Source organism: Rhinopithecus bieti, unplaced genomic scaffold (assembly GCF_001698545.2).
Source record: "Rhinopithecus bieti isolate Rb0 unplaced genomic scaffold, ASM169854v2 scaffold_947, whole genome shotgun sequence".
NCBI lineage: Eukaryota > Metazoa > Chordata > Mammalia > Primates > Cercopithecidae > Rhinopithecus > Rhinopithecus bieti.
The window spans coordinates 1,548,208-1,572,124 of NW_016803664.1; the positions used below are offsets into that span (position 1 = coordinate 1,548,208).

The following is a 23,917-nucleotide window of genomic DNA, read 5'->3' on the forward strand; positions in this document are numbered from 1 at the left end:
AGGGCTTCGAGGTACTATATATGAGTGAGCCCATTGATGAGTACTGTGTGCAGCAGCTCAAGGAATTTGATGGGGAGAGCCTGGTCTCAGTTACCAAGAAGGGTCTAGAGCTACCTGAGGATGAGGAGGAGAAGAAGAAAATGGAGGAGAACAAGGTGAAGTTTGAGAACCTCTGCAGGCTCATGAAAGAAATCTTAGATAAGAAGGTTGAGAAGGTGACAATCTCCAGTAGGCTTGTGTCTTCACCCTGCCACATTGTGACCAGCACCTATGGCTAGATAGCCAATATGAAGTGGATCATGAAAGCCCGGGCGCTTTGGGACAACTCTATCATGGGTTGTATAATGGCTAAAAAGCACTTAGAGATCAACCCCAACCACCTCATTGTGGAGACACTGCAGCAGAAGGCTGAGGCAGACAAGAACAACAAGGCTGTCGGTGACCTGGTGGTGCTGCTGTTTGAAACCACACTGCTGTCTTCTGGCTTCTCCCTTGAGGATCCTCAGGCCCATCCACCTGCATCTACCACATGATCAAGCTAGGTTAGCTATTGATGAAGATGAAGTGGCAATGGAGGAACTCAGTGTTGCTGTTCCTGATGAGAATCACCTCCCTTGGGGGCGATGAGGATGTGTCTCACAGGGAAGAAGTAGATTAAGAGTTTATACTTGGAAACCTTGTGCCCCGTGGCTCCCACTGCAGCTTTGAGTGGTCCTGTCCCACCTGGCTCTCTCTGCTGATATCTGGTAATTTTTTCTTTCCAGTCCTTGTGTCTAAGGCAGGAAACAAGGGCGTCAAACCCCATTCTCTCCCTACTTTGACAGCAGAATTGGATGTTGTGTATCATGTTTTTTTTGTTGTTGTTTATTTTGTTCTGAAATTAAAGAATGCAAAATAAAGAATATGCTGTTTTTATACAGTAAGAAAAACACAAAGAATTATTATTTCTGGGGATTAGCGACTAAAAGAGGATGAAGGAAAAACAATTCTAAAAAATACCCTAGAGCTGAGAGACATTTACCAAAGAGACAAATTTGGATAGGGATCCTTTCTTTGAAGTTGGGATTCAGAAATTACTGGCAAGGATGTGGCAGCTCATCAGAGAACTTCTTCCCTGGGCCAGAGCTGGTCCACAGTTGGTAGGCCGGTATTGGTAGGTAGGGAACCACCAGTCAAAACTGGCAACAAATTTTGCTGAAGGGTGAGTGCCACAGGGTGTATCACTTGCATGTCTCTGGTAGCTGGAACAGAAGCACCCTGAAACCAGAAAGAAAAGTACTACTTCAGAGCCATCTCTTGACAAAGCTTATCACTAGCTGGCAAAAAGAGAAATGTTTACAGGGTCCAAGAAGGCAGTGAAGTGTAGATTAGGAGGAACCCGGAGGCAATAAATTGATAACTGGCATAATGTCTTGTAATCTAATAGTGTCAGTCATCTTTTTTTTCAGAATTGTTTTGCTATTCTAGGTCCTTTGCATTCCCATATACATTTTAGAATTCCTTCTCAGTTTCTACAGTAAAACTTGCTGGGATTTTGATTGAGATTATGTTGAATCTGTAGATTAATTTGGGTACAGTTGACATTCTAATACTGTGGAGTCTTCACATTCATGGACATGATGTATCTCTCCATTTACTTAGGTGGTCTTTAGTTTCCTTCAGAGTATTTCATTGATTTCACTAGAGGCATTGAACATCTTGATTCTTAAGTAGTATAAAATTGCTATTGTAAATGAGATTGTTTTTTAAATTTCATCTAACAGTGTTTGCTGCTAATACACAACGTATTATTTTATTTTTTTTTGAGACAGAGTCTTGCTCTGTCGCCCAGGCTAGAGTGCAGCGGCATGATCATAGCTCACTGAAGCCCTGATCTCCTGTGCTCAAGAGATCCTCCCACCTCAGCCTCCTGAGTAACTGGGATTACAGCCACATACCACCATGCCTGGCTAATTTTTAAAACTTTTCGTAGAGACAAGATCTTGCTATGTTGCCTAGGCTTTTCTCAAACTCATGGGCTCAAGTGATCCTCTTGCCTTGGCCTTCCAAAGTACTGGGATTATAGGCGTGAGCCACCACCCCCAGCCCTACTATTTTATTTTTGTATGTTAGTCTCGTATCTTGTTACTTTGTGTTAAACTCATTTATTCCAGTAGATTTTGGGTAGATTTCTTAGGATTTGCTACATAGAAGATAATATTGTCTGTAAATAAAGGCCGTTTTATTGCTCCATTTCCAAACTGTCTCTTTTATTTATTTTTCTTGGCTTGTTATGGTATCTGTAACATCATATTGAATGTTACAGAGTTGCATGAAAGTGGCAAGTGTGAACATCTTTGCCTTACTCCCAATCTTAGGGGAGAAGCATTCAGTCCTTCACCTTTAAGTATGATGTTGAATGGAGTTTGTAGATGCATTTTATCGGGTTAAGGAAGTTCCTGTCTCTTCCTGGTTTGTTGAGAGTTTGATCATGAATGGGTGCTAAAATTTGTTAGATGCTTTTTCTGTACCTAATGAGATGATTTTGTGGCTTTTCTCCCCTTTGAATGTGGTGAATTACATTGATGATTTTAGGATGTTAAACCAGCCTCTTATTACTGGAATCAACTTCTTTTGCTTATGATGTATTTTCCTTTTATTACTTTGTTCAGTTTTCTCATTTTGTGTTTATGTTTATAAGGAATATCAGTCTGTCTTTTTTGGTCTGTCTTTGGTTTTGGGATTAGGGTAATGTGAGCCACATAAAATGAGTTGAGTACTCTTCCCTCCTCTTTTCTTAAAATAGTTTTATAGGACATCAGGGGAACCATCTGGCCCTGGTATTTTCCTTGTGGAAAGGCTTTAAATCGTGGATTCATTTTATTCAGTAGAAAGGGGCTTATTCAGATTTTCTATATTTTGTGATAGTTTTCATAATTTGTATCTTTTAAGTAGTTTATTTTATCTAAGCAATTGAATTTATTTCATTATGCTCATAATATTACTTTATTACTCTTAATATCTACAGTACTATAATGATGTTTTCTTTTTCATTCTTCATTGACAGTGTATTTTTGAATGATCTTTTTTATTGAGTATAGAATTTGGATTGACATTGTTTTTCTTTCAGCATTAAAAAAGTTACTCCAATAATTTCTAGCTTGCATTATTATTGTTATTATTATTATTATTATTATTTTGGAGACAGTCTTGCTCTGTCGCCCACGTTGGAGTGCAATGGCATGATCTCAGCTCACTGCAACCTCTGCCTCCTGGGTTCAAGCAATTCTGCGTCATCCTGCCAAGTAGCTGGGACTGCAGGTGCATGCCACCATGCCCGGCTAATTTTTTGTATTTTAGTAGAGACAGGCTTTCACCATGTTGCCCAGGCTGGTCTTGAACTCCTGAGCTCAGGCAGTCTGCCCGCCTTGGCCTCCCAAAGTGCTAGGATTACAGGCGTGAGCCACCACACCCGGCCTGCTTGCATTATTTCTAATATTAAATCATCAGTCATTCTGCATATAATCAGTCTCTTTTTGATGGATTTTAAGATTTTCTCTTTAACACTGATTTTCAGCAGTGACTGTGGTGTGTCTTGTGGGTTTTTCTTTGTGTGTATCTTTCTTGGTGTTTGTTGAGCTTCTTAGACTTGTGTTTAGAGTTTTATCAATTTGGAAGTTTTTTTTATCATTTCATCAATTTTTTTTTTTTTTTTTTCTGTCTCCTCTCCCTTCTTTATTTACTGTCTCATAGGTTACTGAGGCTCTGGGGTTTTTTTTTTTTTTTTTTTTTAAACTGTTTGTCTCTCTGAACATCAAGTTAGATATTTTTTTTCCCCTGTCTTCAAGTTCACTGATATTCTTTCTTGTAGTATCTCATCTGCTCTTAAGTCAGTCCAGTGAGATATATATTTATAATTTTTTTTTCCATTTTAGAAATTACATTTTCCAATTCTGGAAGTTTCCTCCCCTCTTGTCCCTTTCCCTCTCTCCTCCCTTGCCTGTCCCTCCCCTGCCCTCATTCTACAGTTTCTGGTTTTTCCTTATTATGCTTATATTTTCCCGATAATTTTTTTTTAACATATTTACAATATAAAGACACTAAATCCTTGTCTGCTAATTCCATTATCTCTCATTCTGAGTTTTTTTTTTGGACTAATTTTCTTCTTCGTCACATTTCTTTATAGTTAGTGGTTTGGTTTTTTTCCCCTTAGTTTTTTTTATAGTTAGTGGTTTTTAATGGGATATTTCACATTTTGATTAATACTTAGTGTCTCTTTGTTGTTGTTTTTGTTGTTGTTGTTTTTTAAATTAGAGATGGAGTCTTGCTACATTGCCCAGGCTTATTGCAAACTCCTGGGCTCAAGCGATCCTTCCCACCTTGCCCTCACAAAATACTGGGACTACAGGTGTGAGCCACTGTGCCCACCTGTGTCTGGATTTTTAAAAAACTTTTAATTTAAAAATAATTGTAGATTCACAGGAGTTTGTACTGGGAAGTCCTGGACATCTTTCCCTCAGTCTCCCTCAGTGTTCACAATTTGTGTAGCTATACTACAACATCAAAACCAAGACTGATATTGGTACAATGCTTAGAGTTTATGTGGACTTCATCAGTTTTACATGTACGTGCATGTGTGTGTGCCTGTGTGTAATTCTGTGCAATTTTGTCTCATGGGTAGTCTTGTGTAATTATCCCTACCATCAAAGATACTCAGTGGTAGCAACACCAGACTCCTTTGTGCTATCCCTTTATGGCCATGTTCATCTGCTCCCTCGTCTGTAATCCTTAACAACCATTAATTGGTTCTCCATCTCTGTAATTAGATTGTTTCATGATTGTTGCATGAATCATATTATGCAGGTAGTATCTTTTGAGATTGACTTTTCCACTCAGCATAATTTTTTTGAAGTTTGTACAGATTGTTGTGTTTATCAATAGTTTGTTCCTTTTTATTGCTATAGTCTATCCTATTGTATGGATATACCACAGTTTAACTGTTTGTATTTTTTTAAAAAAAGTATGGAGTTTTGTTTTGTTAGATAGTTGAGCAAGTTGTGGATCAGCTTGACCCTTTTGAGCCTTGTTTTTAAGCTTTGTTAGGATAGGTTTGAAGTAGCCTTTATTCTAGGAATAGTTTGTTCCTGTTTCCAAGGAGTGGCTTTTCTGGGTTCTCTATTAAATGGCAACAAAGTCTGTCTTCTGTGCTTGATTAGATCTTAAATGTATCAGTGTCTCTTGCAAGATCCATTAGTTGGTCAACTAACAGCTCGCCAATAGTTATTTTTTGACCCACCTTTGTGGAGTCTCTCTTTATGCATCCATGATAGTATTGAGCCAGAGACTACAGTTGAACGCCTGTGCAGATTTCTGGAGTTCTTTCTCATTGTTGAATGTTCCTTTTTTCTTAAATCATAGTCCTTCACTGCTTGTTGTCTGTTGTCTGAAAGCAGTTGTTTCATTTATATAACTGAAAAGCTGTGTTTTTCAGGTTGACAGGCAAATCCAGTAATGGTTTCTCCACCATTGTACACAACAAAACTTGTTTATTTCCAAGTTAGTAGTTTGAAAGTCAGAATTGATTCATCTGTCCAAAGAGCAGTAGTTTTTGTTTTGTGTCTTAAGGTGTTATTTTAATTTACGTTTTATTTTTTGAATAAGAAATATGTTCATATATTTTAAAATTTAAATGGCACAAAAGATATACAATGAGGTATCCTCCCCTGTCTTATTTCCCAGTCGCCCACTTTCCGTTCTTGTGGATAACCATTGTTATTAATTTATTGTGTATCTGTCAAGAAATTTGATGCACATTCTGATAATGTGTATCTTCCTCAGAAATTCTCTACACAGAACTGTATCTTTCTTTTTTTTGCACCTTTTTTTTTTTTTTTTTTGGAGATGAAATCTTGCTCTGTTACACAGGCTGGAGTGCAGTGGCACAATCTCAGCTCACTGCAAGCTCTGCCTCACCAGGATTCACGCCATTCTCCTGCCTTAGCCTCCCAAGTAGCTGGGACTACAGGCGCCCGCCACCACACCCAGCTAATTTTTCGTATTTTCAGTAGAGACAGGGTTTCACTGTCTTAGCCAGGATGGTCTTGATCTCCTGACTTCATGATCTGCCTGCCTCGGCCTCCCAAAGGCTGGAATGCAGTGGCATGATCTTGGCTCACTGCAACCTACCTCTCCCAGGTTCAAGCAGTTCTCCTGCCTCAGCCTCCCCAGTAGCTGGATCTGGAGGTGCAAGCCACCATGCCTGGCTAATTTTTGTATTCTTAGTAGAGACAGGGTTTCATCATGTTGGCCAGGCTGGTCTTGAACTCCTGACCTCAGGTGATCCACCCACCTCAGCCTTCCAAAGTTCTGGGATTACAGTCGTGAGCCACTGCACCTGGCTCAACTTTATATTTCTTATGCCACATTCTTTGTAGTATGGAAGTAATTTCACTTACGTCAAAGTATATATAAGATAAATTTCTAGAAGTGGAATTCTTGTATCAAAGGCTATGTGCATTTGTAATTTGAATTTTTTAAACTAGTTTTCCCACCATATTGTACCAATTTATTCATGTCACAAATGTGTGAAGTGACATTATGTTTCCCCATACAACTTAATGTGTTACAAATTTTTATTATTTAAAAAAACAAGGTTCTTATAGTACTCTGCAAAATATATATATGTAAAAAAAAGAACATAATGTTTTGTTGTAATTGTCAACAAAATTGAGTAGAAATTCCATTATGTTCAGACTTCTATAGCAATTGTAAAAGACTTGATATACTTTTAAGAGTTGAGTAATGTTAGCTAATTTGTTGCCGTTTTATCATGTATCTCCAGTGTGCCAGGTACTGTTATGACTTTATATACATTATAATCTCTAATATTTAAAGTAATTTTGCAACATATATAGAATTTATTACCTTTGTTTCACAGACAGGAATCTGAGCTAGTAAATTCTAGGCTTAAGATTTGATTCCAATTTGATTCTAAACTCTAGATTTTTGTCGTATCTTCAATTAATTTTACTTCAGTATTTTGATCTTTCCCTTTTTTTATGTAGAGGAGTAAAATTCCTCTGATTTCAGCCATTATCCTGGTCTTTCGGGGTTCCCAAATTGAATTTTGGAAGATTTATGTAATTTGCAACAATTAGAAGCCCCAGGGTAAAACAAAGAGCATACACACTTGTCTTTCTGAGAAGAGATGTTAAATACCCAATATATATTGCTGCTTTCTTATGTATTTTCTTATTTGACTTGTAGAAAGTAGGGGAGAATAGCAAAGCTACAGAATTACTAGAAAGAGAAGACAGGCAGTGGTAAATAATAGTAATTGGGTCAGGAAGACTGTTTTAATCTCCAAGTAACTCAGTTGCTGTTTGAATATCTTGTTTTACTATGTGAGAATCACTCTATAGGCATTTATTTTTAATATCCTAGACAGTTACTGTTTAATTTATCTTATTTAGAGTCCTACCACAGCTACTAAGTTGACTTTTAGAGCAGAATGTTTATTTAAAAATCTTGGTCAGCATATTTCACAAATAGACAAATTTCATAACAGTCCACATTTTATAGACTTTTAAAAATAAGAAATAATTGTTCAAAATTTGGATCTTTTTAATTTCAGTTTTCCCCCCTTCCCATCCCATTTTACAGACATTTCAACCTACGAATGAAGAGGGACACTTCCCTTTTCAGTGATGAATTTAAAGTAGAAACATCAAATAAAGTACTTGATTATGATACCTCTCATATTTACACTGGACATATTTATGGTAAGTTGGACCTAACAGAACCCTTTTTCTTTCATTTTTTTTTCTACACAAAGATACTTATTTTGAAGTGTAAGCAGATATTTCAGAAAAGGTTATAAATCCAGAGGAGATTGAATTCATCATGAAGGGTCTTTGAGAAATGAAGTAATGTTTGAACCTATCTTTACATGTATGTTTAATAGTGAATTATGAAATATCTGGCTTCTGAAAGGTATGAAATTTTGACTCAGTACTTTTAAACTATTAGAATTTTCAAAAATTTTAATGACTTCTATAATTTTCGGATTTTCCAAGTAAGAAATTAATAGTAACTTTGCTGTGTTTTATGAGAAAACAGGAAAAGTCTAAAAGGAAGCAGTAAAGATTATCTTAGCCAAAGATAATGTAACAAAGTTATCTGTAGGAAAGTCCTCCCGAGGCCCTGCTTCCTCAGAATCTATTTGCTTTATTCACAGTTCTAACAAATTTCTCTTACTGCATCAAATTAAAAGTGCATATTGGGGAGCATCAGTGGCACACTTAACCCAATAGAAAGTTACATCTACTAGTAGTGTTGAAAGAACAGAACAATTATAGAAATCATAAAAAAGCTTAAAAAATGAAAATATTCTGGGGGCGTTGGAGAGAGGCAAAATGTCGTTGTTTTGTAACTGTATATTAATAAGTATTCAAGATGATTCTCAGTTAAGATGGTGTTAAACTGAGATTATTTCTGTGAGAGTGGTTTCTACTGAAAATAATAACATGAAAAATTAAGTGCTTGAAGAATTTTTTCTCATTTTTTGATTGTGCCAGATGAGGCATTTCTATACTTAAACTTCCTCATTTGTAGAATAAACCTAATAAATTCTTTAGCTTTTTTGTACTCTTACAATTCTGTAACCAAAATAAAGCATTTTTCATCAGTAAATTTTCAATGTCAAACCTTAGTGTTCTATTATCTTCTTGATTATTTATCTTGCTGGGCAAATAACTTAGTAGTTCCTGCCCTTTTTTGCTAGGTGATGAGATCAAGAAAAGTACAAGGCTGTAAATGAATTTGCAGATAAAAATCATGTTATTTAGGTCAGGCATGGTAGCACTCAAACCTGTAATCCCAGTGCTTTGGGAGTCTGAGGCAGGAGGATTGCTTAAGACCTGGAGTTTGAGACCAGCCTGGGCAATGTAGTGAGACCTTTACTCTAAAAAACGTAAAAAAAATTAGTTGTGGTGGCAAACCCGTAATTTCAGTTAGATGGGAGGCTGAAGTGGGATGATTGCTGAGCCCAGGAGGTTGAGGCTACAGTGAGCTATGATTGTGCCACTGCACTATAGCCTGGGTGATAGACAGAGCCCCTGTTTCTTTATTCCAAAAAAAAAAAAAAAATTACTTAAAATACCAGTGTCTTGAGCTCTTACCTCCAGTCTATGACTAATGCAAAGGCAACTAATTAATGTTACTCTACAACTTAGAAATTGTGGAAGGCCTGATTTTTATTTTAATGAGAGAATTGTAATGGGTAACTTCAAGGTGTAAAGCCCTCTCCCTCTACTTTCACCCTTTATGTCATTTGATTTTGGTGCTCACATTTTCGTGGTGATTATATTAAAAACCAAAAGTACTTTTTTTCCTATTATTTCCTTTCACTGGAGAAGTATAATTGATGGGATAGTATTACAAATTTTTGTCCTGTATCTTTAAAAGTACTGTTGGTATAGTTTTGTTCAAAGTTCCTCTGAAATATTTGACACTGTTCTGTTTAAAAGTGTATTTATAGGCTGGGCGTGGTGGCTCAGGCCTGTAATCCCAGCACTTTCGGAGGCCGAGGCAGGTGGATTGTTTGAGCCCAGGAGTTCCAGACAAGCCTGGGAAACATAGCAAGGCCCCATCTCTACCAAAGATACAAAAATTAGCTGGAGGTGGTGGTGCACGCCTGTAGTCCCAGCTACTGGGGAGGCAGAGGTGGGAGGAGTGCCTGATCCCAGGAGGTTGAGGCTGCACAGAGCCATAAGCTTGTGTCACTGCACTCCAGACTGGGTGACAGAGCAAGACCTTGTCTCAAAAGCAAAGCAAAACAAAACAAAACACAAAACCCCTAAGCATAGCGCAGAAGCCAAAAGGCCTGGCCCATTTGCAGTATATCAGATGGGAAAGGAGCTTTTTTTCTTGTGGTACCTGTAGCAAAATTTTCAAAAGATGCTTTGGATGTCTTTATTCTGAAAGTGTATATTTTATCAGTGGGTTGCTTGCTTGCTTTTAAGTTTAAATTAATTTAACTGTTAATTGTTTTGTTTTGTTTTGTTTTTTGTTTTGTTTTGTTTTTTGTTTTGTTTTGTTTTGAGACAAGGTCTTGCTCTTGTCACCCAGGCTGGAGTTCAGTGGTGCCATGTCAGCTCACAGCAACCTCCGCCTCCAGGGTTCAAGTGATTCATCTACCCCAGCCTCCTTAGTAGCTGGACTTAACAGGCGTTGTGCCACCAGGCCCAGCTAATGTTTTCTGTTTTTAGTAGAGACAGGGTTTCACTATGTTAGCTAGGCTGGTCTCGAGCTCTTGGCCTTGAGTGATCTGCCCGCCTCAGACCCCCAAAGTGCTGGGATTATAGGTGTGAACCACACTGTGCTGGGCCAGTTTACAATTGTTGATGACTATTGCATACATGCTAGGCACTGAGCTAGATGCAAGGAATGTGATTGGTAACAAGGCAAATACTCTATTTTTCATTGCTGTTGTTAGTAGTTGTATATGTTTTAACTAAATACCAGTTGCTGTTCACATTTCACATTCTACTTGATATATTTTATGTGAAAGTTTCCATGGTAAATTTGTATTCAGGAATTAACCATATATATGTGTATATATGTATGCATGTGTATATATATATACACACACACACGTATATACACATATATATGAACAAATTTAACATTCATGTGCAAATTAAATTGTCAAGAATTTGTTGCTTTCATTAATAGGTGAAGAAGGAAGTTTTAGCCATGGGTCTGTTATTGATGGAAGATTTGAAGGATTCATCCAGACTCGTGGTGGCACATTTTATGTTGAGCCAGCAGAGAGATATATTAAAGACCGAACTCTGCCATTTCACTCTGTCATTTATCATGAAGATGATATTAGTAAGTACTTAAATTTTATCAAGTAGCCTTTTTCAAAAGGCATGTAATAGTTAAAACTATGTGGAGACAAATGAAGCATTAGCTGTTGTCTTTCCTGAGTTACTAATCAGGCTAGAACATAGTTTTTACTAGCAATTGCTATTTAAGGAATAGTAGATATATGTAATGAGACAATTTCCTTGTCAATCCATTGCCAGTACTGCTTCGTTGATATGACACAACTAATTCTGTTTGAACTGTGTGAGTCAACCAAATCTGACTGAACTGGAAATTGTATATTTTGACATCAGCCAGTCTGTGTAATGCTAATACCTTTGTGTGTGTGGCCTACTGAAGGTAGAAGAGCATCATTACTTCTTACGTAAATTTCAGTGTGGGTATTTGTGTAGTGTTTAAGGAATATTTTAGGTATTTTTGTAATTTTTAAGTCCATTGAGTATTTCTTTTTGGAATCTTAATGACTTGACCTCAAGAGTCCAACTTTATCATGGATTTTGTTCTCTGCCATCTTTATATGATGATATTTTTGTTTTACGAATAGAAAATGTATTTAGACTTTACCTTTTAATTATATTGTCCGTATATCTACAGTTATCCAGTTACTGGAAATGCTTCTTTGAAGTACCACAGAAATACATTTCTCGAATTTATATAGCTCTTGAATACTCATTTATTATTTTTTGACTGTAATTAGACTATTCTCTCAATTTTTGCCTACTTTCCTAACTTGGCAGCTTCTTCCTACGTAAGTTTTCCTTTGTATAGACAGGAATTTATTGTCAATGATTTTATTCTCACCCCTAGTGATACACTGACAAGCATTAACCATTTTGACTTTTTGCTCCATCAGCTCTGACAGTTTCTGTACTTCATCTGTCCAACTGCTCGTTATCTCTGCTGCTAGATTACTATAGAAAATAGCATACGTATTCTAGGTAGGATGCATTTATGATTTTTAGCTACTTGTTATATCATAAGCTTATCAATGCTACTTGCCTGTATTTTCATTCATCTCTGTTTGATTCCTTTTCCAGTTTTAACTCCTGGTATTTCAAACTCTACCTTTCTTTTCAAGCTCTAAGCTATCATTCTCCTTCATAAGTAGGAATATGCATTCCTTTGCTTTCTTTTCTTTCTGCTGACAAAATTATTATTTACCTGGTTTGTGTCTTGTTTTGTAATTTTCTTAGTAATTTAACCTTTTTTTGCAGGATTACCTCTCCTGTCAGGGTGTATGTAAGTTCTCCAGATATAGTTTCTGTTTCTTTGGCTCCTTTAATATTCCAGGTATCATTTGTCTGTGCAGCAGGTTTTTCATAAATACTTAATGAAATATTGGAATATTTTTCTAGAATGTTTTATCAAAATTAAGTAAAACCTTTTGAGGAAGGAAGGAGAGGAAAAGAGTATCTGCCAGATTATTTTTTCCTTTCTATCATATTGTAATTGTACTTTCTCCATTGCTTTCTACTTCCTATCAGTGCCCTCTACTGTATTTGTTCTGCCTGTTTTGACTTCTCTTACTGTGCCTGTCTCTCGTTTTCCTTCTTCTGTTATCTACTTGAGTGTAGTTTAAGAATATTTTTTTCCACTTTTATTTATTTCTTGTAATATAATTGTATTTTTCACATATTGCATCCAACAGTAATTTCCAAATATCTTAATAGGTGTCAATCTTTTTTTTCCCCTAAAGATGATAAGTTAGCTTGGAGGATGAATGACACTGCATGTTACTTGATTTTTTGTTCTTTTTGGCGTTTAAATGCTTTACCATTGATACCAGCTTTTATTTTATACTTGTTTAAGTAAATATATGTTTGTGGTAAGGAGACCTTTTAATGTTCTTTTATTATTAAGTATCAATGGTGGTGTTAGAATTTAAAAGCAGCCATCTTTAAGGTGATTTTATTTGTTTTATTTTATTTGTTTTTATTTACTTCTCAGGTAATTGGAATTGTAGGATGTGAGGATGGAAGTACGGAAGGAATAGCCTTAAACAGAGTTTTTAACATTTACAAATTTAGACAATTGGTTTTGAAAACTATCTAAAATCTGTCAAGTGAACCATGGTTTAAGACAAGAAAACATCCATGTATTAGTCTTTTAGTCTAAATAGTTGCTATATTTCTATTCTGTATCATGGTTGGGAAATTCTCTGTAGAGGGACAGATAGTAAATATTTTTTGGCTTTGAGAGCTGTATGTTTTATTGCAGCTACTCAGCTCTGCCATTGTAGCACAAGAACAGCCAAAGAAATACATAAATGAATAAACATGGGCTTTAAAAAAATTATTATTTATTTATCTATTTTTTTTGGAGACAGAGCCTTGCCCTGTTGCCCAGTCTGGAGTGCAGTGGTGTGATCATAGCTCACTATAGCCTCAACCTCCTGGGCTCAAATGATCCTCCTACCTCAGCCCTGTGAGTAGCTGGGACTCCAGGCATAAGCCACTGCTCCCAGCTAGCATGGCTGTTTTTAATAAAACTTCATAGACACTTAAAATTTTAATTTCATATATTTTTCATATGACATAAAATACCATTCTTTTGATTTTTTCTTTAGCCATTTAAAATGTGGAAACTACCCTTACTTTTCGTGTCAAACAAAAACAGGAGGGCTCACTAAATTTAATAATTACTTTGATTGGTTCTTTAAATTCTCTGTGTAGAATATGACAGGTTCTAGAAGTAGTAGCAGGAGCAATAGTAAGAGTAACTATTATGGCTTAATGTATACCTGACACTGTATAAAAATCTTTACTTGCATTATTGAATTGAATTCTCACAATAACCTTATGAGATACTGGCACACCTATTATTCCCACTTTATAGGTGAAGGCTTAAACTGAGGCTTAGAAAACTTATGTCACTTGATTGTGGACCTCCTGTTCTTTACCCTGTGCTCTTCTGCTTCACTCATGGAAGAAAGCTGTAAATTCTCACTGCCTTTACTTCAAGGATTTCTGGGGCTTTTCTGAAATCTGTAAGCCTCTCTAAAATCATACATTTGCATCTATTGCTGTTTTAAGCCAATATATCTCTCCTTAATATATTTAGCAGTGTTTATTTTATAACTAACTAAAAGGGAAAGGATGCCCTTTAATGTATATTATTATTTTTATATAATTGATTTAAGTACCAATAATTTATTTTCACAAGTAAAGTACTGCATGATTGTATCACTGTGAATGTTCTTAATTGAATTTGGTATCCTTGTATGTGTTATCCTTATCAAAAAGAAGCAAATGGTAGGGGAGGCATACTAACCTTGGATATAGCTTCTGATGAGAATTTGGCTACCCTCTTCTTGCGACTGTTTTTGCAACTGAAGGCATAAATGTATAGAACCACCATGAAAAATGATACTGCTGTTCTCCAGAACCTTGGGGAATGGCTTCTGAGACTGTACCAGAACACAGAGATAGTTTTCAGTGAAAATACTTAATAATTTCTCTAGATGTGATCGTGATAGCTACATATTGTTATCAGCTTAAAATGTATACTTATTTAATTCTGTACTTACGTAGTAAAAAACACTCTGTCCTAGGACATGGAAGTGTGAACAGTTAATGACAAGGTAAGAATACCACTTAGTCCTCTGCTCCTTAGCAGAGTTTATTTTAAAGAAACTGAGAAAAACTGTTCCGTAAACTAGAATAGTATCGTTGTTAACATGAACAGGTTTTAGGAATATTTGACTATATGATTGCTTGGAATTCTTAGTTGTAATAATTCCCTTGCACCTTTTTTGTATACTACCTATCCAAGAGCTAAAGGTCTGAGTAATTTTTTTATGCTATACTTATAGAGAAATACTTTATCTCCAAATTAAAAATATATATTTTAATTGTATATTAAAAGCTGCCGAATAAGTTATTTGAGTTTATTGCTTTCATTTCAGATTTATTATTTATTTTCCTTTGTGGGGTATAGGAAAGCCCAGAGAGGTTGAATTTGCCTCCGTCACCCAGGCTAGGGTGCAGTGGTGCCATCTTGGCTCGCTGCAACCTCCACCTTCTGGGTTTGAGCAATTCTCCTGCCTCAACCTCCCAAGTAGCTGGGACTACAGGCGTGCGCCATCACGCCCAGCTAATTTTTGTGTTTTTAGTAGAGACAGGGTTTCACCATGTTGACCAGGATGGTCTCTATCTCTTGATCTCACGATCTGCCCGCCTTGGCCTCCCAAAGTGCTGGGATTACAGGCTTGAGTCACTGCGCCCGACCTGAATTTGTCTATACCTTATAGTAGTAGGACACCCTTACTTTTAGAATGTGTGTTAGCCATACCTATACTTACTTCTTCTTTCTCTTGTGCTTCAATGGGAAGACTTCCTGTTTCTTGTTCTAAAAAATTAAGATTGTTAAACTTTATTTTACCATTTCAAGATGGGGGCCTCTTCATTCATGTAGAGGCTTCCTCATCTGTGGAAATGTCGGGATGTTGCATCTAAAACCTTTAAAAAGTCACTTAGTTCCATATTGTGCTTTTGAAGTTGTTTTGTGTCACTGTTAGTGACAGAGACAAAAGGAAGGAATGTAAGAGGGAAGAAATAATTGAATTGGTAAGTATTGATAATAGCTAGCATTGTTTCTATCGTTCACATGTTAACAGGAAAACTGTTTTAAGAAGCATTCTGGCTATACTTAGGTCCAGTCTGGAGACTGGAAATCTGCATAAGCATACTGAGTTGTGACAAATTATGTAGCCAGCTGAAAAGTTGAGGTGTGGAGTGCTCTGATTGTTTGACTTCTGAACTCCCACAGTGCTTGCAAGTGTATTGATTAATCTCTCTACTATATGTTTTAATTTGTATGCTTTACTAAGCATTGATGTTAAATACTGAACTTATTTAAGCACAGTGATAGTATTTGAAAGAAATATAAAAATTTAGTGGTATTGTTGACTGTCTTTTCCTTTTTTTCTGAGTTAATCTCTAGGGAAGTATAAATTAATTTTTCTAAACAACTCACAGGCACAAAAGCCAAAAAGTTGAGAAGGGAGTTATTTTAAGAATAATATTTAATTAGAAATGTAGGATACTACATTGGAAACTTAAAAAAAAGTCACAAAAAAAGAGATAGTGGCCGGGCTTGGTGGCTCCCGCCTGTAATCCCAGCACTTTGGGAGGCTGAGGCGGGTGGATCATGAGGTCGGGAGAGCGAGACCATCCTGGCTAACACAGTGAAACCCCGTCTCTACTAAAAATACAAAAAATTAGCCGGTCGTGGTGGCGGGCGCCTGTAGTCCCAGCTACTTGAGAGATTGAGGCAGGAGAATGATGTGAACCCGGCAGGCGGAGCTTGCAGTGAGCCGAGATCACCTGCACTCCAGCCTGAGTGACAGAGTGAGACTCTGTCTCAGAAAAAAAATAATAAAAAAGCAAGAGACAGTGAGGGACTTAATTCTTTTTAGCAGAATCTGGAGAAAATATGCTTAGACTTTTCATATTATGCATACTATGCATTTCATATTATGTAACTTTATATAAATGGGATAACAGTTGAAAATTTTAGATCAGGTTCTTTTCTGATTGGTTATATATGTATGTTTATGTATACATGTATATTCATATATATTTGTCTTAAAACATCGATAATGACATATATTTTAGCTGTAATGAAAAATACACAATAGGACATATATTTCAGAAATATAAGATTTTTTAAAATAAAAAATGTTGTTAGAAGCATTTACAGTGTCAATAAAAAACAGCTGCAGCTTTTTCTTTTTTTCTTTGTTTTTTTTGTGGGCAATTGACGAGAGTGGTAGTTCAGTTAAGAGTAATACTTATTTTGTATAAGCTGCATCAGAGAGAAATGAAGATGAAAAACTCCCATCTCCATATATAACTCATTTGTGCTGTGCACCAATAAGAACCTGTTTTAGATTTTCATGCTGGCTTACAACTCTCATACTGATTTAGGCAAAGTTAATGGTTATTGAAAATACCACCAGGATGGGCTGTCTGTCTGTCTGTCTGTCCTTCCATCTATCTGTATTTTTTTTCTTTTTGCTCTCTCATCAACTGACTCTCAAGGATGGGCTATCTAGAGACACGTTTGGTAGTGTGGTTAACTGTTAGCGTGTTAACTGTACAGTTTAAAAACAAAGCCTTACCTTTAAAGGCTTTAAAAGGAGTGAGTTGTATATAGGGGTGTTAAATAATTTGTAAACAAGGACAAACACTGTGCTAGAACCAGCTTATTCTTTATGATCATCTTCATCTTCCTCCTCTTCCTCATCCTCTTCGTCCTCCTTTTCCTTATTCTTTTCAACTTCCTCACCTTCCTCCTCTTCCTTTTTTTTTTTTCAGCATTGACGTCTCCCCCTCTGCTTTTTTTTCTTTTTGCTGCATCAGGCCTTCCTTTAGCTCAGTATGCAGCAATATCCATTTCTTAGTTTTTCTTCAGCTTCACAGCCTTCTTTTCATAAGGCTGCTTGTCATATGTACCTTATCGACTTCTTTCCCAGTTTCTTTGGAACATCACCAATGGATAGGTTTGGATATTCTCCTTAGATTTTTGGGTAGTATTCAGAACAAAATAAAAAGACTGAAGGAGCCCTCTTGAGTACATTGGGCTCCCTAACCTTTTTTGTTTCTTCTTTAGGAGGGATATAAATTTATCTTTAATAGCCATCCTTGTCCCCCTTTGTCATGTCTTCAGATTTTCTTTTCTCTTTAGCAGATACGGTTTTCCACCTCTCTGAGCACTTTTTGAAAATTCTGAGAAGTTAACTGAAGCATGAGTGCTGCTGCCTGTTCTCGTCCTGAAAGTTTGCTCTAGAATGCATATGATGACATTTTGCCTCTTGGCTTCTTAGGATCTTCTTTTACCAAGTTTAGTTATTTTTCCTCAGAGAAGCACAGAGTCACCTAGTGCTCATCTGGCTGTCACTTGCCCCAGCACTGTCTCCTTGGAGGTCAGTGTACTGTAATGGCTATCAGAAATACATGATTATTTGAAAATAAAAAAAGCTTTTATGTTGTAAAGCAACTTTGAAAGTCAGCCTAACAAGTAAAATTATATTTGAAATTTTTGTTTTTTTCTTTTGAGAACTATCTTATCATGATTTTGTAGTGTTTGAAGTGTTTTACAGATAAATTGAATAAGAAATTTTATAATTTTAGTATTGTAAAATGCACTAGAATTCAACACTCTAAAGATGACGGAAACTGAAGCCTAGAGTTCTAAAACTTGTGCAGTATGACATGGATCCATGTCTTCTGGGTTCTACTCCAGTGCTTTATTTCTGTTACATTCTGAGTTAGGAGAGTTTAAAGGCTGCTAAAAGGCAAGAACTTAATGACAATAGAGACAGTGACAGTAAGGATTTAAAAAAAAAGAGTTATTTTTGGTATTGATTTTGAAGGTGAGCCATATTTACTACTGAAAAGGCAAATTTATATTTTAGGCTCACTGGAAACAATATGTATATATATTTAAAGAGGTCTCACTATGTTGCCAGGCTTGTGTCGAGCTCTTGAGCTCAAGTGATCCTCCTGCCGCGGCCTCCCAAAGTGCTAAGGTGACAGGTGTGAGCCACCATGCCTGGCCAAGGCTCAACTCTTATGAGTGAAAAGTTATAGAAAAACTAGAAGAAATAGCATTTAGGAGTATGTGTACGTATATGTCCTAGGGATACTTGGAGCTAAACCTCAGGCTTTCACATCTCTTGTAGCATAATTCAAAGATTGTTGTTTGTACCAGTGACCTTGTAAGAGTGCCTGAGGATATTGGTCCAGGACTCTGGCCCTGGAAAGAGCTGCTTCTAAAGAGACATTGTGAGATCTGGTTTATTATAGAAATGTTATATTCTGTTCATGATTTATAAATTGGGGGATTAGATAGAAAATCTCCATAAAGCAGTCTTGCTATCTTGTGTTTATATTTGAGCATAAGTCTGGAATTCACAGATGTGGATTTTATTGGTTTTAGCTTTTAGAGACTTCTTAGAATCATTTTTTATAGGCAAGCTTGTAGATCTACTAGTTAAAACTGTTTTTTGGTTTTAAGTTGTTTGCTCAAGACGATACAAGTTAGTGGTCATGGTACATGGTAGGGAGAAGGCACAGGAGGTAATTGTCAAAGAACTGAGGCATGACATACGTATGAAAAGAGTTAGAAATAAAATCAAGGTGATACATTAAAATAGCTTTATAACCTTATACAGGTAATGTACTTTTTCTTGGTCTCGTTTTCTTCAGGTATAAAATGAGGGTGTTAGATCATGGTGCTAATATCTCTTATCTCTTCTAAAAGTTAATGGTTCTAAACTACTTTTCCTTTAAAGGTGGAAATATCTTGATTGATCATGGCTGAGAGAAATAAAAGTAAAATAAAATAAAATATTTTGTGCTGATTACCAAATGACTATATAAAATGGCTATTCTTATATGTAAATTAAGTATTTTGCTTAAGTAAATTAAGTATTCTTTTATGTAAATTAAGTAAATTAAGATGAACTATATCCACCCCATTAACATTTTTGTGAATAGCCCTTCAGATCTCACATGCCATTTTAAATTTCGTGTACAATATATCTTAGATCTCTTTCTGTGTCAATAAACATAGCTCTACATTTTTCCTTTAAATGGCTACATACAATTTTATTGTTTCCTTGATAAGTGTATTATTTACCAACCTGCCAACTAATGGATATGTAGATTGTTTCCTCTTTTTGACTGTTAAAAATTGCAACAGGTAACATTCTTGCACATATTTTCTCCCCTCAATATTTTTATGGTTATTTTCTTAAGATTAATTTCCTAGAAGTAGCATTGTTAGACATTTGCATTTTGGTATATATTGCCAGATATCTCTTTAAAAAGGTTACATAGATTTATACTCTTAGACCTATAAATTAAATATTGACTTAGTAATACTTTAGTGTATAGTCTGTGGACACACTTCCCCAATTACTTAACAAAAATGTCTCCTATTTTTTTTTTTTTTTTTAAATACAGGATTTAATCCAGGTCAACACATTGCCTTTGATTGTCACATCTCTTTAGTCAGTATTACTCTTTTAACAGCTTAATTGAGGGAAAATTGATAGCAATAAGCTGCTTATATATAAAGTATATAATTTGATAACTTTCAACGTATGCTTATGTCTATAAAACTATCATAGCATTTAAGATAGTGAACATGCCCATCACCCCCAAAAGCTTTCAGTGTAATTCTTCTCTCCTCTACTCCCTGTTACCCTCTTGCACTGATCTCTAGGTTAGTTTGCACTTTTTAAAATGTTATATAAATGCAATTATACATTACGTACTCTTTAAGAAAATCTGGCTTTAACTGAGCGTAAGTATTTTGGAATTCATCCATGTTGTATGTATTAAAAGTTAATTTTTTGTTGATAAATAGTAGTCTGTTGTGTGGATACCATGATTTTATTAATACATTTGCCTGTTAAGGGACAGTTGGGTTGGGTTACTACAGACAAAATTACTATAAGGTTTTTTGTATTAACTCATCAAGTATTGGTCGATTAAAGAGAAGATAAATTTTGAAGAGGCAAGGGGATGAAATAACTACTAAGGACCAAAAAGCCTTGCTCTGTTGCCTGAGCTCTAGAGAGGGGGCATTTGGAAACAAGACAAACAAAATACCCAAATAATTTAAATTTAACCTAGTAGCATATGCAGCATATACATTCTCTCTCCTCCAAGCTGATAATGCAACTTAAGTGTAATCCCCTAGAATTTTTTCCTGACCTTACAGTTCTGGGTATCCTCTCTTTACTGCTGTTTATGTATTGATGAGTCTTCCCTATCTTTTGAATCCAGTAGGTTACAGGTCTTGGTCATATGATTGACCTTTGAGAGGCATGGAAGGAAACCAGCTGTTGACTGGATGAATAAATTAAATTCAACCTGTGTTTAATAACCTGTGAATGATTGCAGGGAGACCTTAACACTTGGGAAGTTGGTACTTAAATGCCATGCTTGTTTACATGTTGGACACCTCAGCTAGACTGAAAGCTCTTGAGAGTGCATGTTCTATGTCATTTATTTTTGTATCCCTGTTGTTTGGCATATAATAATTTTTCTTATTTGTTTGCTTAATAAATTAATGCAATTAAAAATAACATTGACATGTGATTAGGAAATTTATGTGTACACAGGTCTTAATTTTGAATGTTCTGTATGTTATAGTCAATCTGTAAAGTAGTTAGGAATTTAGAACATACTTTGCTGTAGAAACAATTTAAAGTGTTAGGCAATTCATATTTATTGTAGGTGGAATGAAGGCTAAAAGGAGGTTAAGGGAACCAGCAGTTTACAGGTCTTTGGTTATCGGATGACCTTTGAAAAGAGGCATAGAAACCAGATACTGGCTGAAAAATTAAATTCAACACGTATTTATTGGTTTCTGAATATACAGGAAAGAGAATTTTAAAATTTCCCCTGAAGATTAAAAACCTTCAGGGAAATTTTCAGTAATAGACAGTCAAAATGTGGTAAATGCTACAACAAGAATGTCATCAAAGCCTTGGGGTAGCACATACTACCTCAGTGAGGGAGCTTTAGGGAGATTTAGGAAGACTTCCCTGGGGAGGTGGAATTTGACTTGAACCTTGAAGATCTTTTGATTGCTAGAGGAGAGAATCTGTGATCACAGGAGAAGGGTCAGCCCTATTACTCTGGCTGCAACAAAATTTCTTTTCAGTTGTCACAGCTTGGGAACTAAAGAAAGGAAAAGAGATTCGCATGTTCTTTGGCCTGGAGTCACCCATTTATCCCTGTGTATAACTGTATAGTCCCAAGTCAAATACATGTAAATAATGGACACTTAAAGTTGGTATGTTACAGGTTTTCATTCCAAGTGTCAGTTGTAAGTTTTACAGTTTTAACAACTGATTAATTTGTTAATCAACATTTTTTGAGGGCCTAATTTGTACAAGACACTTTTAGAAACTATCCATACAATAATGAATAGGGCTAAGGTTCTTGCTTAAACACTTTAGAGTCGAGTAATTCTATTTGTAATTGCTCAGAATAATAAAGCAACATTTGTCTGGTTGACCTGACTCCCATTATCCCTTTGGCTGCCAGTACTAACCCTTTCTTTCTAAAACCTATGGGGTGGGGAGTGACATCCCTGGCCCTCCTCCTCATCTCTGTTTCCAGAGAGATCAGTGTTGTAAGTGCATGTGGAAAGTGGGGTCATCTTCAACTTCTTCCTCTTTCTAGGGACAATCACTCTGTGCTTTTCTTATGCCCACTTACCCTCCCAAAACAGAAATTAGACATGGGGTTTGGGAAGACATGAGAATTGGTACTGGGGAGAAAGGACCTCCCATCCACTAGACTTAGAAGGAAGAACATTTGGAGTTCCTTCCTGTCTCCAAACTTTTCATTTCTTCTCAAAAGAAAAAAAAAAGCCTTTCTTCTACTCTCCATCAGTGAATCCTTGTTGATGTTGGCAACTTTCGGAATAAATGGCGATTTTCATGGATAAGGACCCCACCCCATGATACTCTGGATATTAACGAAAGTAATTTTTATGGAAAATAGTATTATTCTATAGAAGTCATTCTATTTTAAATTCAATTAATGTAGATTTTTAAATATTGGATTTGGTGATTCATGGCATATTATTGGAGGGATTACCACCCAGTTTTGACTATTAGAGAGTCATCTCATAGCCAGGGCCTTGGACCTAGCAGTTAAGTTTCTGAGCTGCCAGTCACATAAGGCGGAGGGGTACCCTGCTGGAAGTAGTGAGGATGCAAAAAGTGAGTATTTTATGCCTAGTTCTGTTCGACAGAGAATCTGAACTGTAAACATTCCTCCTTGAAAGAGTGGATGATTGAGAGTTAACTGGAGCTATTTCCTGCTTGAGGTAGAATCACAATATATGTACTATTTATATTTGTGTCTTGAACAGCAAAACAAAAGCAAGAGGCTGGCAGAGGAACTGGAAGAAAGGCAATAGATCTAAAGCTGATCTTTGTTTTAAATAGGCTGAATATTCTACACCCATGACTCATTCTTTGTGAAAGAATATGCTGTTTGGCCTTTTCAGGGGAACTACAGTGCATCCTATGATTTAGCATCTCAATGAGGGCTTATTCATTAGTTGAACAAAGGCTTTTTCTAGAAATGAGGATTATATTGTTAGTAATTTTAGAGGGAAAATGTCATTGTCCATTTTTATAGTTAATGTGGTGACCAAGGAAAACAGCGTCTTTTAGAAGTTTTGAAAGTATATGGGAAAATTGTATGCTTGACCCTTTCTATTGGGAGAGTTTTGTGCTGACAGAATTTGAAGCATATATAAATACTATTTTGTTGCTTTGGAAATATTTGGAAATTTTTTTTACCCTAAGTTTCAAGCTTTCAAAAGGAATTTATATTTTTAATTCATGATATTTGAAATTCAATTTATGAAGAAATAAAACACTAATTCTTTTAAAATTCCAATGTTTTAAGTAACAATGTACTAAATAAATGTTTTATTTTTTTGTTCCCCATACATTAATAACCAATGGTAAGTGAGTTTTAGTGTTTTGACAAAAGATTTTAAAGGTCACAGAACAATTGTAATTTTTTCCCTGTTGATTATTAAGATCATTTTGCATAGTTTCAGCTTGCATGGTCAGTTTTATGACTGACAGTTACTGGTGTGGCAAAGTAAGAACTGCCTGGTGTTAACTAGGTGAATGAAATTGAGAATAGACTGGAAATTCAGTTGCTAGCTGGCATTAAGGAACTTCTTGAGGTTATAGATCATGACTTTTGAATGAGACTGGTCATAATTACTAGTTTTTCTTTAGCCTCATTCAGCTTCAGGAGGAGCTTCTCTCCTCCATAGTTACACTTCTGAAGTAAGTAAGACACCACTGCATTCACCATCAACTCCCTTCAAGGGTGTTGGGGTGGAGCACAAGGGAGTTGATGGTGAATGCAGTGGTGTAATTATAATAATAATTGACTATGGGATTTAAACTAAATAAGGAAGAAAAATAATATCTTGTGATAGACAATAAGGTGGTAGCATTGGTGAATTAAAGGGTCTTACTGATGTTAAAGGG

General features: G+C 36.0%; 1 protein-coding gene across 1 annotated transcript in view; it reads left to right on the forward strand.

Moving 5' to 3' along the window:
• ADAM10 (ADAM metallopeptidase domain 10) overlaps positions 1-23,917 on the forward strand; it is a 163,701-nt gene that overhangs the window by 62,343 nt on the left and 77,441 nt on the right. The window contains exons 3-4 of the mRNA XM_017896388.1: positions 7,642-7,760; positions 10,714-10,872. Of these exons, the coding sequence (XP_017751877.1) occupies positions 7,642-7,760; positions 10,714-10,872 (278 nt within the window). The remainder of the gene's footprint in view (positions 1-7,641; positions 7,761-10,713; positions 10,873-23,917) is intronic.